The 18,908-nt window shown below is 43.2% G+C and overlaps 2 protein-coding genes across 5 annotated transcripts in view; one reads left to right on the top strand and one right to left on the bottom strand.

Annotated features, from left to right (window-relative positions):
* Positions 1-15,885, bottom strand: part of LOC112257585 (lysine-specific demethylase 2B) — a 44,239-nt gene extending 28,354 nt beyond the window's left edge. For both annotated transcript variants that reach the window (XM_024431260.2, XM_024431261.2), the window contains exons 1-12: positions 15,747-15,885; positions 15,012-15,156; positions 14,074-14,152; positions 13,877-13,923; positions 13,250-13,428; positions 13,051-13,157; positions 9,042-9,135; positions 8,467-8,620; positions 8,151-8,266; positions 2,850-2,976; positions 2,110-2,519; positions 1,912-1,998 (exon numbers count right to left, since the gene is read on the bottom strand). In XM_024431260.2, the coding sequence (XP_024287028.1) occupies positions 1,912-1,998; positions 2,110-2,519; positions 2,850-2,976; positions 8,151-8,266; positions 8,467-8,620; positions 9,042-9,135; positions 13,051-13,157; positions 13,250-13,428; positions 13,877-13,923; positions 14,074-14,152; positions 15,012-15,156; positions 15,747-15,779 (1,578 nt within the window). In that variant the 5' untranslated portion in view covers positions 15,780-15,885. The remainder of the gene's footprint in view (positions 1-1,911; positions 1,999-2,109; positions 2,520-2,849; positions 2,977-8,150; positions 8,267-8,466; positions 8,621-9,041; positions 9,136-13,050; positions 13,158-13,249; positions 13,429-13,876; positions 13,924-14,073; positions 14,153-15,011; positions 15,157-15,746) is intronic.
* Positions 14,816-18,572, top strand: LOC112257586 (calcium release-activated calcium channel protein 1). 3 transcript variants are annotated; one of them, XM_024431264.2, is made up of 2 exons: positions 14,816-14,970; positions 17,288-18,572. In XM_024431264.2, the coding sequence occupies exon 2, from the start codon at positions 17,294-17,296 to the stop codon at positions 17,846-17,848; it is 555 nt and encodes a 184-aa protein (XP_024287032.1). In that variant the 5' UTR covers positions 14,816-14,970; positions 17,288-17,293; the 3' UTR covers positions 17,849-18,572. The 3 variants fall into 3 exon arrangements, with proteins under 3 accessions (XP_024287032.1, XP_024287030.1, XP_024287031.1); XM_024431262.2 differs by lacking the exon at positions 14,816-14,970 and adding an exon at positions 15,944-17,023; XM_024431263.2 differs by lacking the exon at positions 14,816-14,970 and adding an exon at positions 16,212-16,984.
* Positions 18,573-18,908: the final 336 nt, after the last annotated feature.

Genomic DNA, 18,908 nt, shown 5'->3' with positions numbered 1-18,908 from the left:
CTTCCTCAGCGTTTACATGCACAATCTCCTGGCTCATTTACATGCCATAGCCAATTCATACGGTACACATCAACTATATTCCCTCATTATCATACACAATTGCAGGCACAATAAATATATTAAATGCATCAGATGTATTCTTCCCTGTTCATACAATTGAACCTATTAAATATTCATCTATAATCTGCATCTTTCTGCCTGATCTCTCACACACATTCTTGTTGTTGATCTCGTTTCTCTTCCCTGTTCTGGAACAACCAGTAGTTTCCCTGAGGACTGACGCTGCTGTCTGAACGGTCTGTGCCATCTCACCTCCTTACTGCATTTCTCAGGCACACACACACCCACACACAACCTGTAAATCAACCTACAAGCACAGGGAAGAAAATAAAGAACACAAGAAAGGAGGCTAACACAGAAACAGAAGCAGCATTTCTCTTCAGGTGGCCCCTTTCCATACAACAATCAGCTCAATTAACTGTGCCTCACAGACAGACACATTTCTCTCCTCTCCTCTGCTATGTCCCGAGGAGTTCAGTGCGCTAACCAACCTGCTCAGCCTCTGAGTCGTAATCCTCATCGTCAGTGCTCAGCGACATGGCCATGGCTGTTTTTCATACCCTGACCAACTCACAGCAAACTGACATGGCTGCAGCCCGCCCCAGCCTGAGCCTCCTCCTCATCCAGCTGCTGCTGCCGTCTACCGCACAGCCCTCCCTCCTGCTCCACAATCTTCCAGCAAAGGCAATATACACAGCAGAGCAGAGCAGGCTAGCTCATGAATAGGGAATGGTTAGGTCTCTGGGAGGAAGGAGTACAGGGAGACAGTGCAGCCAATGGGGAGACCATATGCATATAAGGTATTTGAATAGGTGCAGTGGAGCCCCACCTTCTTCCAGTCAGGAAGGAGAATGCAGAACCAGTTTGGGGATATTCCTACATGAGCCGGATCACTGGGAAGGAAGACCAGACAAATTCAGCCAATAGAGAGACAGATGGTGTTTTATTCCAAAAGGAACACACAAAGAGCCCACAGAATCAGCAGCTGGCCTTTAAATTAATCAACGACGTGTAGGGGGAGCAGCAGACAACAGATTTCTATGATCAAAATCCATCCCATATGCAGCTATGTGCTACTGTGTCCACAGCACACTTCTTTGTAAGGGATTGATCTAGTCTGTTGCTTTCCTGCCTGCCCGCTGCATCAGTGAATCTGGCTTTGATTGCTCTGCTCTGGATTCTACTTTATGTCCAGCTGTACTGTGGTTGGAGCTTTTAATGCAGTACAGGAAGTTAAAGATCAAAAGGGGCTTCACACAGATAATTTTCTATCATGCCGCCACTCCTCCCCTCAATCCCCATCCTGTCTTAGTCAATACAACAGTAGAAGTGATGTCTAATGAGATGCAGTGACACAATTAAGCATTTTTGGACTTCGATACAAAATAATAAATCAGACTTATTTGCAAATTATTTGTCAAGCTGATCAATAGGCCTAGATAGATCACCCATAAGGAGCATAGTTTTAGTTAACCTTTTATCAGTAAACTCAAAGCCCTCACTTGGTAAACAAGATGAAGCAGAACAGTGTTAATTATCCAACAATGACAGACACTGTGGATGAGACCCAGCTGTGACATGGAAGAGATGAGGAGCAAAAAAATACAGAAAATCTCATTATCTCCCTCGTTAGGCAATTCTGCAGCCCGCTAAATCAAAATTATGCAAATAAGTACAACCACTGCTCTAGGGAAGAAGATAATCTAGTTTGAGAGAGAGGAGAGAGAGACACGAGTACCAAAATCACGATATACACCCTGCTCTACTAGGCCAAGACAGAGTATGAATATGGGCAGGCTTTCAGATGACAGATGAATGACAATACTGAGGCTATAAACACCGCATTCTCACCTTGGAAGACTTCTTGGGCCAGCACACCACAGGTACACCAGTGGCAGCCATTTTGGGATCATCGTCTTCATGTTCCTTCAAGACAACCTGGGGAACGGGTAAAAGAGTAATGTAAGTTCCTGTGTTTTATAATGGTACATCCAGATATTTACACAGAGACAGAAAATACATTAGAGCTGAGCTGGGATAGGCACATACCTTCATGTCATCCAGCAGGGCCTGGGGGTCCTCCATGCCATCTGGGACACATTTCTTATTTTCGGGGAGTGCTTCCAGCTTCTCCACCAGGGCCTTAAGGCCCTTCAGTTCAAACTCAGTCAAATGAGTCCATTTACTCTGAGACTCTGAGCCTGGCGAACCAGAGGGGGTTTTGGGGAACTCTGGAGGCTGGATGGAGGTGGGGTTGCAGCTATCATCCAAGGCAGCTTTAAGAGGCTGAGGGGCGCTGGGTTTACCCTTCCTGTTATCAGGAGAGCAGGGGTCATCAAATGCTGACCTGTCACTCCGTTCATCTCGTTCCTGCTGCGTCTCGCAGGAGTCCTCCTCGTCCATGTCCTGACTCCGCGAGTCAGAGGAGGGGCTCTCAGTGCTCAGCTTTGTCTCCAAATCTGAAGAAGTGCAGGAGGAGGATAAGAGAAGACTAAAGGACCAGTCTGATGTGCTCCATATGTGTAACCATTCCGGTCAGATTATAATTTCTGTCACTTTCATCATGCTAGCTATCATTTCTGTGATAATGCAGTCTCACTGATTAAACAGAGGTCAGAAGTGTTATAACATTGGCTCTTAGCAAAGGATTAGAGTGTTACCCACTTGTGAGTGGTAATTACAACAAGAGTGCAAGGCAGGAGCTCTCGGGATAGAAGAAAGATTGAAGCAACATTCATTGACACACCCGGGGCACTGGTTAAACAGCTCCATTAGTTGGGCTCACTCACCGATTAGCAGAGGATCTCTGTGAAACTCCGGAGCGAGATGGGAGCGCTTGGTCAGGCAGTGCACGTACCTCTCCAGGACATACCAGCACATCTCATTGTAGAACGGGTAGCGGAACTTGGAATGAACCTGAAACAAGTTTGGAGAGAAAATGTAATTAAGAGAACAAAAGTCTCTAAAAAGACAATGAGGTAAGTCATTCCCATGTTTAGTCTGCTACCATTTTGTAATGATTAACAAGAGTTAATGCCTAATCTTCACTGTAGGTCTGGTGGTTTATTTACTTCCTTCTGTATTAATACTCAAGCAGTAGGCCTAATGTCTGGGACTAGACAGTTATCATTTACTCTAGGCTAAAACATGAGGATCGCCACAGGAAAGGAAGAGACCCATAGACCCAGAATTACTTCTGCTGCAAAGGTAAATTAATCAGAGTTACAAGCCTCAGAAATTGCAGCCCAAATAAATGCTTCACAGAGTTCAAGTAACAGACACACCGCAACATCAACTGTTCAGAGGAAACTGTGTAAATCAGGCCTTCATGGTCGAATTGCTGCAAAGAAACTACAACTAAAGGACACCAATAAGAATAAGAGACTTGCTTGGGCCAGGAAACACAAGCAATGGACATTAGACCAGTAGAAATCTGTCCTTTGATCTGTCCAATTGTGAGATTTTTGGTTCCCTGTCGTGTCTTCGTAAGACACAGAGTAGGTGAATGGATGATCTCCGCATGTGTGGTTCCCATCGTGAGGAGGAGGAGGTGGTGGTGTGATGGTGTGTTTTGCTGGTGACACGGTCAGTGATTTATTTAGAATTCAAAGCACACTTAACCAGCATGGCTACCACAGCATGTCCAAACTTTTGACTGCTACTATATAATACAAAAGTATGTGGAAACACTTTCAAATTTGTAGAGTCTGCTATTTCAGCCACACCCATTGGTGACAGGGGTATAAAAAAAATACAAAATCAAGCACACAGCCATGCAATCTCCATAGACAAACATTGGCAGTAGAATGGCCTTACTGAAGAGCTCAGTGACTTTCAACGTGGCACCGTCATAGGATGCCACCTTTTCAAAAAAGTCAGTTTGTCCAATTTCTGCCCTGGTCAACTGTAAGTACAGTTATTGTGAAGTGGAAATGTCTAGGAGCAACAACGGCTCAGCTGCAAAGTGGTAGGCCACACAAGCTCACAACAGGACCGCAGAGTGCTGAAGCGCATAAAAATCGTCTGTCCTCGGTTGAAACACTCCGTATTTCAAACTGCCTCTGGAAGTACCGTCAGCACAAGAACTGTTCGTCGGGAGCTTCATGAAATGGGTTACCATGGCAGAGCAGCCGCACACAAGCCTAAGATCACCATGCGCAATGTCAAGTGCCAGCTGGAGTGGTGTCAAGCTCGCCGCCATTGAACTCTGGAGCAGGTCAAACACGTTCTCTGGAGTGATGAACCCTACCAAACGAGCTAAATGACTTCTATGCTCGCTTCGAGGCAAGCAACAGTTAAGCATGCATGAGAGCGCCAGCTGTTCTGGACAACTGTGTGATCACTCTCGCCATAGCGACGTGAGAAAGACCTTTAAACAGGTCAATATTCACAAGGCCAGGCGGATTATCAAGACGTGTACTCCGAGCATGCCCTGACCAACTGGCAAGTGTCTTCACTGACATTTTCAACACGTCCCTGGCCGAGTCCGTAATACCTACATGTTTCAAGCAGACCACCATAGTCCCTGTGCCCTAGAACACCAAGGTAAGCTGCCTAAATGACTACCGGCCCATAGCACTCACATCTGTAGCCATGAAGTGCTTTGAAAGGCTGGTCATGGCTCACATTAACACCATCATCCCAGAAACCATAGACCCACTCCAACTTGCCTACCACCCCAACAGATCCACAGATGACACAATCTCTATTGCACTCCACACTGCCCTTTCCCACCTGAACAAAAGGAACACTTATGTGAGAATGCTGTTAATTGACAACAGCTCAGCGTTCAACACCATAGTGCCCTTAAAGCTCATCCCTAAGTTAAGGACCCTGGGACTAAACACCTCCCCCTGCAACTGGATCCTGGACTTCTTGACAGGACTGCACGGCCAAGCACGGTGGTAGGCCTGATCACCGGCAATAATGACACAGCCTATAGGGAGGTCAGAGAACTGACAGTGTGGTGCCAGGACAACAACCTTTCCCTCAACGTGATCTAGACAAAGGAGATGATCGTGGGCTACAGGAAAAGGAGGGCCAAGAACACCCCCATTCTCATCGATGGGGTTATAGTGGAGCAGGTTGAGAGCTTCAAGTTCATTGGTGACCACATTACCAACAAACTATTTTATTTTTTTATTACCTTTATTTAACTAGGCAAGTCCATTAAGAACAAATTCTTATTTTCAATGACGGCCTAGGAACAGTGGGTTAACTGCCTGTTCAGGGGCAGAACGACAGATTTGTACCTTGTCAGCTCGGGGATTTGAACTTACAACCTTCCGGTTACTAGTCCAACGCTCTAACCACTAGGCTACCCTGCCACCCCAACAAACTATCATGGTCTAAACACACCAAGACAGTCGTGAAGAGGGCAAAACAAAACCTATTCCCCCTCAGGAGACTGAAAATATTTGGCATGGGTCCTCAGATCCTCAAAAGGTTCTACAGCTGCACTCTCGAGAGCATCCTAACTGGTTGCATCACTGCCTGGTATGGCAACTGCTCGGCCACCGACCTCAAGGCACTACAGAGGGTAGTGTGTACGGCCCATTACATCACTGGGGCCAAACTTCCTGCCATCCAGGACCTCTATACCAGGTGGTGTCAGAGGAAGGACCTAAAAATTGCCTGAGACTCCAGCCACTCTGGTCATAGATTGTTCTCTCTGCTACCGCACGGCAAGCAGTACCGGAGTGCCAAGTCTAGGTCCAAAAGGCTCCTTAACAGCTTCGACCCCCAGGCCATAAGACTGCTGAACAGCTAATCAAATGGCTACCCGGACTATTTGCACTGACCCCCCCCTTTCTCCTTTCTTTTTGGCGCTGCTGCTACTACTCGCTGTATATTATCTATACATCTTTGCTTTACCCCTACCTACACGTACATATTACCTCAACTAACCTGTACCCCCACACATTGACTCAGTACCGGTACCCCCTGTATATTAGCCTTGTTATTGTTATTTTATTGTTGCTCTTATTTTTTACTTTAGTTTATTTAGTAAATATTTTTCTAAAACTGCATTGTTGGTTAAGGGCTTGTAAACTTGACCTTACTGTGGAATGCTACACCGGTTTTATTCAGCGCATGTGACAAATAGAATGTGATTTTATGAATCGCGCTTCACCATCTGGCAGTCTGACGGACGAATCTGGGTTTGGCGGATGCCAGGAGAACGCTACCTGCCCTAATACATGGTGCCAACTGTAAAGTTTGGTGGAGGGGGAATAATGGTCTGTGGCGGTTTTTCATGGTTCGGGCTTGGCCCCTTAGTTCCAGTGAAGAGAAATCTTAACACTACAGCATACAATTACATTCTAGTCGATTCTGTGCTTCCAACTTGGTGGCAACAGTTTGGGGGAAGGCCCTTTCCTGTTTCAGCATGACAATTCCCCAGTGCACAAAGCGAGGTCCATAAAGAAATGGTTTGTCGAGATCGGTGTGTAAGAACTTAACTGGCCTACACAGAGCCCTGATCTCAACCCCATAAAACACCTTTGTGATGAATTGGAAAGCCTACTGCGAGCCAGGCATAATCATCCAACATCAGCTTCCGACCTCACTAATGCTTGTGTCTGACTGGATTGCATACTTTTGGTCATGTCGTGTAAGAAACTAGTTGAACAATTCAACTGCATTTGATAGAGACAACGGTTACGTTAAACACACACTGGCAAACCAGAGGCCCTGTTCAAGGCCAAGCTCTTCCATTCATTCCCATCTCTCCTGGGAGAGCTTGCCCTCTCAGACACAGCAGCATGATCTGATTCCCACTCTCCTCTAAGAAACACAGCTATATTTATCTCGCTGAGATGATTTCATACAGATCAACACTTTTCAGTGATAATCCTTTCTTTCTCCAGCTCCATTTCTGTGTTGAGGTGTAAAAATAGAGTGAACGCAACGTGCCAAGCCCTGGGGAGCATATGAAACTGTCTCTGTTTCTCTCATACCTCTTTTCCAGCAGAAACAAAAATAGTACTGTACTTTCAACAAAGCTGACTCTTTTAACCAGCTATCCATCATAACTGAGAAAGCTACATTTAGCCAAGTATCCATATAAATCTCAAAGCCTGCAGGACAAGCATCTATATCATTACAGCAACTACTCCGATCTTATTATTGGAAAGAATACCGGAATAAAAATAGTGAAATATTTCTAGACATTCCTCTCATTAGGTCATATACAGTGCAAAAACATGCATACACACAAACGCAATAGGCTCGTATACACTATATTTCATCAACATAAGAAGCCCCTGGGAGTTTGTGAAAAGAAGAGAAACACTATTTCCTTTAAGTATTTCAGTCTCAGGCTGCCAGTATGTAATCTCAGTTAACCCAGAATGTAAATATTGGGTAATTTGATCAGCTGCGTTGGGTCCATACGGTTCGGTTTGCGAAGTCTCCACCCTAGCAAAAAGAAACTCCCAGCCAAAACCCCCTCCCCTCCACTAATTGAACCTGTGTTTATCACCCCTGGAGTTTAAAATTGCTTAAGCACCACCTTTGCCCAATTATACATCCAAATAGTCAGTGTCAGATTCTTTGGTTTACGCGCAGGATCTCTCCACGAGAGATTAAGCCAATATGACACAACAAGCTCCGTGATTCATTTCTGCCCTTTTAGCGCTGTATTCTGATTTTACATAAACCGCTGTCACAGACTATTTCCACATGAATATGGATGGATTTTGTTTTGCGGGCACAGACCTCATCCGCGCCATCATTAGCACATCAGTCTGTTTCTCAATTGGATGGTAATGCAAATGACAGAATGTTCAGCACCTGGGCCTTTGTGTCACATTCCTGCCTTGTTTCAATCCCTAGCTTCCCAACTTCCCCTATCCAGTTCAGATCCGTAAAAAAACAGAGGTAGGGGCTGAGGAAGAGACTATTTAGTTCTCATACTCATTGACATAGCACACTAAGTGACCTAGACTTGTTTGTATGAGGTGAGGCTTTTTTCCCCATCCATCTTCATTGTAGAGACACAGTTTAGTTTCACTAATGGTTTCACTAATGGAGCAGGTCAGAGGTGGAGTGAAGCATCAGTACTGGAACACCTGTATGAGACAGCCTACCTTAGTCCTGTTCTCTATCTCATAGATTGAGAGTTGCATGGGAATGTTAAAGCTGTGCAGAATGTTGCCTCCGAACACCAGTGTGTCCTCGGGGGTGTAGACTGCATGAATCCAGCCTGAAACGGGACAGCCAGGGAAACATCATGAGAACCAGCTGACCCACTCAAAACATGCTCAGGCAGACAGACATGGTATGCCCAAACATGTTCTCAAACACATGCCTGACTAAAGCAGTGCATATACTGTATGGTTTGTTACAATGATATTCATGATATTATGATAGGAATAGATCAAAGCAAAATGCTAGGCAGCTCACCGGAGGGGATGAAGAAGGTGTAGCCCTGTTTTAGCTCAACTCTCTGGCAGCCATCTGCACGATCTCCCAGGAAGACGTCACTCTGCTTGCCTGACAGAACCCAGTCCTCATACAGGGCAAGGTTATGAGGTGTCGGAGGCACCAGCCAGAACACCTGAGCACAGGACAGGGAGATAAAAGTTGGGGATGTGGCTTTGGTTGTCATCTAACAACAAGGGCGATATATTTCTCAAGGTTACAGCTTATATTAGAGAAGTCAGCACATTTCGGAGATTTGTTCATCCTTTCACATAATGTTCTTCCCCCTCGCTTCCTCTTCATGCCTTAGCTTGACCTTTGCAAGTTTGTATAATGTGATCCGTCAAAGGTGTGCATACGGACACCCTAGCAACAATCCTCTGAGGTCTGCTGACTCTGCAGCAATTGCTGAGACAAACAGGGAACAGGTTCATTTGTAGCGCCTCGACAGAAATAGAATACATGTACAGTACCAGGATTGGGGGAGGGTATACCAGAGAGCCTCAGGATGCATTATTTTGCCACATACAATCTGGAAAACAAACATGACAACTTACCTTTCCTCCCTTGAACACGTGATACCACACAGACGTGCCCCCGAAATCAATGTGGAAGTCAGTATAGCAGCCCTTCACGCTCATCAAACAGTACCTACAGAGGGACATGAGACGGGTGAATGATGACCCACTGGATCTGAATAGTTATGACCAACCTAGGGGAGCATATTTTCTATGTTTGACAGCCTAGACGTTAAGGGCGTTGGGCCAGTAACCAAAAGGTCCCTGGTTTGAATCCCTGAGCCGACTAGGTGAAAAATATGTCGATGTGCCCTTGAGCAAGGCACTTAACCCTAATTGCTCCCGCAATTTGCTCTGGATAAGAGCATCTGCTAAATGACTCAAATGTAACTAAGAAGACTGTGGGTTAGGGGCTGAGCTGAATGAACATCAGAAACCGAAAGGGGGAAATAAAAGATGTGCAGTACGGTCACCAATTATATCAAAAAAGTGTGTTAGAAATGTTAAGTGAGCTCGTTTTTTGTTCATTGTTCTTACCCCAGAAACTATACAGTAAATTGTACCATTTCAACATTCCAGCTGTGCAATGTACAACTGAATATGAAAGCTATTTGGATGAAAATGTCTTTGTGATTAATTTCTAAGAAACAAGCAGCTCAACCACAATATCTGTTTGAAATCCGCTACTCTCTACTGTACAACAACTGCCAGTACCCTATTCCAACAAACACCAACAACAACAAAAATCAGTAACCACAAATAAGCTTAGAGAATCGCTCACAACAGCCTTTCCTCTGGAAGTTAATTGTGGAATGATTAGGGCTCCGTGGGACATAAATCATTCAGTAATTCAGTAATTCAGTGAGATAAGAATGAGAACAGGTCTATTAATAGAATGGGACCCAACCACTGACTCCAGTAGCCTCATATAAACCAGAATGATTACCGCTGCGCTATAGTAAAACAATGTAAGCTCGCGAAATCAGGCGGCTTGCGAGGCTATGACTCCAGGGCTTCAGTGGAGAAAATGGAACACTATCATTTACGACCGGGACGATACCAATATCGCAATATGTTTTCCATGACAAAACTGAAAACACAAAGCAGACAAAACTCTTTGATCCTTTAAAAAACATCTGTATGTAACTTAATGTGCTATAGCTTGGAAAATAAATTAATGTGACTGAATGACAACATAAATCAAATCAAATTTATTTGTCACATACACATGGTCAGCAGATGTTAATGCGAGTGTAGCGAAATGCTTGTGCTTCTAGTTCCGACAATGCAGTAATAACCAACGAGTAATCTAACCTAACAATTCCAAAACTATTACCTTATACACACAAGTGTAAAGGGATAAAGAATATGTACATAAAGATATATGAATGAGTGATGGTACAGAACGGCATAGGCAAGATGCAGTAGATGGTATCGAGTACAGTATATATGTAACGGATGTGAAACGGCTAGCTTAGTTAGCGGTGCGCGCTAAATAGCGTTTCAATCGGTGACGTCACTTGCTCTGAGACCTTGAAGTAGTAGTTCCCCTTGCTCTGCAAGGGCTGCGGCTTTGGTGGAGAGATGGGTAACGATGCTTTGTGGGTGACTGTTGTTGATGTGTGCAGAGGGTCCCTGGTTCGCGCCTGGGTATGGGCGAGGGGACGGTCTAAAGTTATACTGTCACATATACATATGAGATGAGTAATGTAGGGTATGTAAACAAAGTGGTATAGTTTAAAGTGGCTAGTGATACATGTATTACATAAAGATGCAGTAGATATGATGATGGGAATTGATGTAAAATATATCACTAGCCACTTTAAACAATGCTACTTAATATAATGTTTACATACTCATTACTCATCTCATATGTATATGTATATACTTTACTCTATATCAGGGAGTACAGAAGAGGGCTCAGAACGCACCCTTGTGGGGCCCCAGTGTTGAGGATCAGCGAGGTGGAGATGTTGTTACCTACCCTCACCACCTGGTGACACTTTGTGTTTTGTTTCCTTGCCACGATACTAATGAGTTTCGCGATACTGGTATCATCCCGGCCATACTATCATTACATGGCACATTATTGTTAGAGCCACAGTCATGATTTTTGTTAGGTGGTTTGATTTGTATGTAGGCTACTGTAAAATGGTGCATCTGTTCTCTTGGTATCATTTTTCAGCCAGCACAGTTAGTCTACGCTCAAGGTTTATCAGATTGAAATCTGCTAATAACAAGTGCATACCACACAGAGTGTTTGATAGATTAAAAAATGGCCAAATAAAAAGTAGGGATGAGACGATACCAGTATCACAGCCCTAATGTTGGAAACAAACATCATTATGTTGTCATCCAGAGTCAAAATAATTATAATTCCAAGCTATAGCACACAATATTTTAGAGTTTTGGTCTGCTTCATGTTTCCATTTTTGTCATGAAAAAAATTGTGATACTGGTATCATCACAGCCCTAGTAAAAAGTCTGTGATACTTCTACTGTGGATATGGCAGGGTAGAAAAACCACTCTTCAAGCCATGGGACATCCAAAATGAGTGATGAATAAACCATATACTAATTCTATACCTGGCACTGATCAACATAAACCCTGATGCAGGGGGAACATAAACTCTGATGCAGGGGGAACAAACTCTCTTGGCAACACGAATCCTCCAGGACCCTCAATAACACCAGGCAGCTGATCAATACAAGCTTGTTTGCCTCCTCTGATCCAGTCAGTAGCAGTAGCTCATAAAATACAGACCACTTCCCATCCTGTCAACACAGCTCATTTTGTCCATACATATCATTTGATTTGGTCTAGTTGCATGGCTAAGTTATAGTTCTCCAGCCCCGGCTGACTCTTACTGTATGAGGCCAGTCAGACAGATACAGGCTTGTCATCCATCCCACAGCAGTGTATCTGCACCTTCCCACAGAGACACCGGAGGAGAGGGTTCACATGGGCTGGAGACCGGAGTATGACCTTGACTGAGGTAATGGTGGAAACTGCCAGTGTAAGCACATTATAAATGCTCCCACTCAGAGGGAGAAGGTCACCTCATCCATATAGACACATATCACCGACACTGAACAGAACATGTCGAGGAGACGCACAATACTGTCTGGCTTACAGACTTCACTGAGGGCCCATCTGCTGAACCTGTGAGACACACACATAATCACACACACAGATCCCCAGCCTATTGCACAGCAGTTTGCAGCTCTCCTCTGGACAGAGAGTGAGCAGACCCTGGGCTATAGAAGCCCAACATCCCACTACAAAACACCACTCACGATCAATCATACCAGCCCTTGAGCGTCTCCATTAAAGACTGGGTAAATAAATCAAATGACATGGTAGAGTACTCCCGACATCTCTCAATCTGAACAGCTTTTCCCAATAAAAGACAGAGACATACCCGACAGCTATTCCTCTCTCTGACCCGGTTCGCTCAGGACCACCCCCCACCCCACCCCCCATGCGCTGGTCACCGACCAGACAGGAGAGAACTGCTCCGGATTTTATTTCTGCCCTGCACCATTAAGTAAAAAATTGAGAGGAGTGAGAGTAGAAGGAGAGAGAGAATATTAGAGTGAAAGAGAGAGCTAGAAAGAGAGAGGGGAAGAGTGAGGGTGAAAGGGAGGGCACAATTGGCTCTTGAATGCCCTCTATGTCATAATGCTGGTAGCTGATTGGCTGAGGAGGAGCCATGAAGTCACTTCGGCATCCTGTGAAGAACCGCCCTCTACCATGAAAGAGCCCTGCTGCCTAGCAACCATCTAGAACCATCAGAGGAAGTGAATGACAGCAAGGGGCTAAAAGAGAGAGGGCAAAGGGACTTTGGAAAAAGGAGGAGTAAGCTAATATTTCCTCCCAGCAAAGCAGCAATTTTCTCACAGCTTTTTAAAAGAAACTTTGGCATGTGCTTCAGTGTTTTCCTGTTATGTACAATCAACTGCATTTTTGTAACAGGTCCACACCTCAAAAGTAACTTTGACATTGCACACAATAACTAACTGAATTTCTAAAAGACAAATTACTTACTTCTGTACTTTGGGGTACTTCATCTCTGAGATGACATTAGTGGCTTCAGTTTGTCTTTGTTTCAGTTTAAGGGGCCACATGTTGTCCACCCAGTCCACTAGATCCACCTATAAGAGAGAGTTGACAGTTGGCATTCACTGTCAAATTTGCCCTTGTTCATAATGGATAAATTAATCAAAAACTGGCGGTGCCATCTTACCACAGTGGGCCTCTTGACGAGGTTCTCCAGTTTGGTGTGGCTGAACTCCAGGCTGATAACATTAAAGAGTTTGTCCCGCTCCTCCTCAGGCGTCTCATAGTAGCGGGCAAACTGGGCCATGCTCATCTCAGAGCCTTTCTGAGTGCTCACGTCCATCACATCAACGGCACGACGGCTACCTGCAAACACAAACACAGCAGTCTTACCGTAAACCTGAATACTACCATGTCACATGAGAGATCCTATTAGAGGTAATTTAGTAAAACAGTGCCATTTAACTATAACTGATTTCAGTCTGATTTTCTGTAATATAGATGGATAGGCCTATGTGTATTGTGTCTGCACTGGATATTTCTGAAATGCATCTTGGTAAAGTGAGTCATCTAATGTTTGTTCCATAAGTGAAAGAACCCTGCATTACAGGCTTAAAAAAAGTTTCCATCAACACCCACACACTTTTTGACTTGACACCTTTTCCGGCAGCATGCTTTTCATTCATCAACAAATGCAGGGTATTGTTGAGTACAGTGTGGGCCCTGCTGTCCAAACTAAATGATGAGTCTAAGAGAAGTATTTATGCAGTGAAAGGAATATGTACCATGCCTAATATTTAAAAGATAGACTTACCAACCAAACCCTTAATCTCACTGACGGTGAACTCCGGGTCTGGCATTCTGTATTTTTTCAAGAATGAAGTCAAGATAAGCATATTACCTTCGAACCATTCCACAAAACCTAATATTTAACCAAGGCAAACAAGAACATTTAATAGGCTAAATAGTACTTTATTGTTCACACGTCTTCATATTGTACTCATCTCTCACCTGAGTCCCAGTCCATCTTTGGCTTTGAAAATAAGAGGGGTCTGAAGTGCTTCTCTTTGAACATACTCATAAGTGAAATCTGAGAAGAAGAAAAGTGTAGGTGTTCATTATATCTTCACTCCGCACATGGTACAGTAGAGTACAATTTGTGTGTGTCTCAATGGCTGCGTTTAGACAGGCAACCCAATTTTGGTCTTTTTTCCCCACTAATTGGTCTTTTGACCACTCAGATCAGCTCTGAAAAAGATCTGATGTGAAAAGATCTGTTGTGGTTGGTCAAAAGACAAATTAGTGGAAAAAATATCACAATTCAGCTACCTGTCTAAACACTGCCATAGATGTGCGAGGACATCCTGCACAAAGACGAATTAACCAAATGGAACTTCTCCCCTAATGTGTGTGAATGCAATGGATGAAAAGGAAGAACATTTTAAAGGCCCAATGCAGACATTTTTATCTCAATATCAAATCATTTCTCTGTAATAATTAAGTACCTTGCTGTGATTGTTTTCAATTAAAATGCAAAAAAAATCAAATACAGTAGCTTCTTAGCAAAGAACAATTTCTCAAGCAATCATTTTCCTAAGACTGTCTGGGAGTGGTCTGAGTGGGGAGTGGAAAATGGGAAAGCTGTTATTGGCAGAGGTTTGGAATGCTCTTTCTTATTGGTGTATTAACTAATTTACCACTTGGTGATGTCACAAGGCACACCACAACTCCATCCTACCAAAACAGGCTGAAATTTCAGGCAGTCTTTTCAAACAGCTCTTACACTAAATGGGCATTATCACAGTATTATTCCAACCTCAGTGTGAAAATATATGAAATACAAGGAAATTACGTTTTTGACTGCCCTGGCCTTTAAGCGTGTCCACCGGTGAGGGGACAGTGCTTGTGGTAAGCTAAAATTATGAATTAAGCATTTTATTTTAAATTACCTTTGCCGTCCATCAACTGAACGAAATGTCTGTTGTACGAATTGCTAACAAGTTTCTCCTCCAGATTAAAACCCCTGACATTTGCAATTTCTTCAACGTCAGAGAAGTCCTCATTTTCGTCGTACATTGTCCGGCAGATGGAGCGCTAGTAGAGGAATGAAAATACAGGTTATAAAAGTAGGAGACAATATTTATCACGTCTTACCAATAATGTTCTCAAAATACTAGAGTATAAAATGAATATGCAAGTATAGCTTTGAATAAGGGCGGTCGTTTCAAATTAGAAAAAGCATAGGGCAGGCAGTACATTATCTTATGTAGGCTCGAGAGAGATCACAATAAAACAGTGGTGCACGTGGCTATGCTGTATTTGTGGTTGTAGGTGGGCCTTTAGCTGCAAACACCTTTACAGATGATTAAACAATGCTAGTTAATAATCTCAATCGTTATGTCCAAGACAAACATTAACATAACGTGCTAAGATGCACAATAACAACGGTACGCAAAGTCTGAGTGGGCTTGTGAATGACGTCTATAATTTTCCAAGTAAAATGTAGCCTAAGTAACTACATAAAGCTGACGTTTGTCAAATTTTAACATATGACATCTTCTGTTCTGAGGGTCAATGAAATGATGATAAGCTAGGCTACCACTGATATCTCAGCTAACCTAGCTAGGCTAGTCCAGTTAAAAGCGAGGCTAGCTATGCTAGAATAGGGTAATAATGCTACACACCAGCTTGCGTCCAGAATCTGCACCAGTTTCCATGATCTGAGCCCTTGCCTAGTGTATCTGTTCAGCCCTTCATTTAAAAAATTATAATAATCACATTTAAACTAATTATCACTGCGTTTCGACTCAACTAAGTGGTAACCATATTTGTTTTGTGCTGGATAACGTCACCGACAGAATCAAAACATTGTTGGACAACGTCATGCGTCACCTCCCACACTACTTATTCTTCACGTCAACTATGAAAATAGTTCTGAATGTATAACAAACAAATGCTATTACATTTATTTATCTGACTTTTTCGCGGTCTGTCATAGACCTGCAATTGCATGCACAACAAAGGCTGCTTGGAGTCCGCATGCATGCTCGCTCGCTCTAGTTTAGATCCCTCAATATGGATATATTGCATGCATGTACGCTATTGGGCACAATGGGCAGTGGGAACATTGTCTAAAATGATTCAATTGATTATTGCAAATTGTTAGTTAGTAGCTAGACATTTGTATCAACGTGTCATGCGAATAGCTAAATTATAATCATCCACTGTCGTTCAAATTATTATAAATAATTTGCAAGTATAACTGACACTGTTTGGTTCGCATTCTTCACCGGCATACGTTTCAGATAGCCAGGTTCTATTTTCCACGAATGGCCCTGCATGACTGACTAATGACAGTAACCAAATTATTGTACGCACTATAAATATCGTTTCAGAGTAACTAGTTACAATGTGAAAGTTTAAAGTATTTCTGTTTGTATGATCCAACTAACTTATTATGGATAGGCAGAATTGTGCGTAGTTTATTTAGCTTCGCCGCAATGGCTTATGGGTGCAGTCAGCTCGAGCGAAACAGCAGGGTCTAGGTGTTTGGTTCAGAGGCGCTGCAGAAGAAGTAGACGGTATGAAGTTTAAACAGCGTTATGCTTACAATACTTTGTCATTATTTAATGTCAACATAGCGCTAACGAAAATCGATTGAAAGTATCTGAACTGCTGCCAATTTCTACATCAATTTATTTGGACACCGAGGATGTTATCTCTGGTTAGCTAACGCCTATCGCTATTATTATACAGCCACATACGTATCAAACAACGCCTGTTCAGTCTATTCAATTTCAGCGGCACAATGAGTCTGAACGAGCATTCATTGCAAGCACTGTCTTGGAGGAAGCTTTACTTGAGTCGAGCAAAACTGAAGGCTTCCAGTCGAACGTCTGCTCTACTATCTGGGTTCGCTATGGTAAGGAATATACGCGCCCAAAGATGCATTGCAGCAAAGGCAAGTCTTTGATGTCCATAGCATGATGACGGCTAGGCATCATCCAAAAGCAGAATCCTTGTGTATTCATCTCATGTTGTATAGATTCTTTGCACCCCCTAGTTTTGCATTGCAGTTTTTCTTCATTTGGAAAGATCATGTCTGGATGGAATTTTGACAGCACGTTTTTCCCCCTTTATAGATCTCTAGTTCCAGACGGTCTGTCTTGAATGCTATTTTTTTCTGATACATTTCATACTGTTACTATCCCTTTCTCCTCTCTAGGTAGCAATGGTGGAGGTTCAGTTGGACACAACCTATCCTTACCCACCTGGTCTCCTCATTGCATTCAGTGCCTGCACCACTGTGTTGGTGGCCGTTCACCTTTTTGCCCTGATGGTTAGTACCTGCATCCTGCCTAACATTGAGGCAGTCAGCAACGTTCACAACCTCAACTCAGTGAAGGAGTCTCCACATGAGAGAATGCACCACCACATCGAGCTGGCCTGGGCCTTCTCTACAGTCATTGGCACCCTGCTCTTCCTGGCTGAGGTTGTACTCCTCTGCTGGGTCAAATTTCTACCCATTAGGCCTAAGAACCACAACCCCAACAATGGGACAATATCTGCAGGTGTGGCTGCTGCCATCACCTCCACCTCTATCATGGTGCCTTTTGGCCTGATATTTATAGTATTTGCTGTACATTTCTACCGTTCCCTTGTCAGCCACAAGACAGACAGGCAGTTCCAGGAGCTGGAGGAGCTATCCAACCTGACCAGGCTGCAGAATGAGCTGGACGGCAGAGGGGAGTCCCTCATGCAATCCCCCAGCTCTCAATTCCCTTAAAGACTGACCACTCTGACAAGATAGATATCTCTACCACAACAATACTTTTGCCATTAGTTTGACATTTCTATTAAAAACACAACAGAATTTATATGAAAGTGTTGTGCTACTCACTGTTTGAAATGTTCACATTTCTAGATTTTTTAAACTTGCATATAACTGCAAAACTATGCCACTTAACGCATGTACACATTTTCAACAGAAAAAAAACACCACTGTCTTAACTGGCACTTGGAGCATTGTATTGTGAACAGTTTAAAAAAAATCCATTTACCTTGCAGGTAATAATGCATGGGGCTGAAGAGGGCTCTCATTAACAATCTATTGTGACAAGGTGGCTTGCTTTACTGTTATGAGCACCACTGAAGGTCTTATGGTGTTTTCAAGACAACTCTGAACCTCGCAAGTTAAAATTTGCGTAGAGCTTCCTATTGGACGATTCTGATATTTTCGAAGTGGGAAACCCATTCCTCATCTTTCTACAATGAGTTTCCAAGCAGGAAATGTTAGTTCCGAGTTGTCTTGAATGTGGCATTACTTCTGTAAGAGGTGAATATGTTCTGTATTCAACCTAATGTTCTGATTTGTACTTTTTAGAGTTAACGTTTGATATTAAATGTAATCGGCCTCCTTAAGTTATTTGTAGTCCAAATGTTACTGCATAAACACAACAGTTTACTACTATGTAAACAATTTGTTATTGAAATAAACATTTTGTACCGTGGTTGTCGGAACAATGTTTTTGTGACATTGAAAGGCTATTTTCACTGCTGCTTAAACAGTGAATACAGAAATGAACTGCACATATTCTTTCTCAAAACAATTTGCGTCGTAAAAGGTGTTATGTTGCTTTAATTTCCTGTCAAACGTGCACCCTCTGACTTGTTTGTGCATTGAGTTGGTAGGTCTTGATAAATATAGAAAAGTTTGGTCATACGCACATCCTTTTGCTTTTTGTTTTGCTTCTAGGATATATTTAATACCTCAAATTGCCATTGGGGAATGATAGACAGATGGCGCTGTGTTCTCATTACAAGTCTGATCATGTTCAGTGGTCCTG

This window comes from Oncorhynchus tshawytscha, linkage group LG09 (genome assembly GCF_018296145.1).
Source record: "Oncorhynchus tshawytscha isolate Ot180627B linkage group LG09, Otsh_v2.0, whole genome shotgun sequence".
Lineage (NCBI taxonomy): Eukaryota > Metazoa > Chordata > Actinopteri > Salmoniformes > Salmonidae > Oncorhynchus > Oncorhynchus tshawytscha.
Note: the sequence above shows the minus strand (reverse complement) of the source record. Positions and strands in the feature narration are given on the sequence as shown.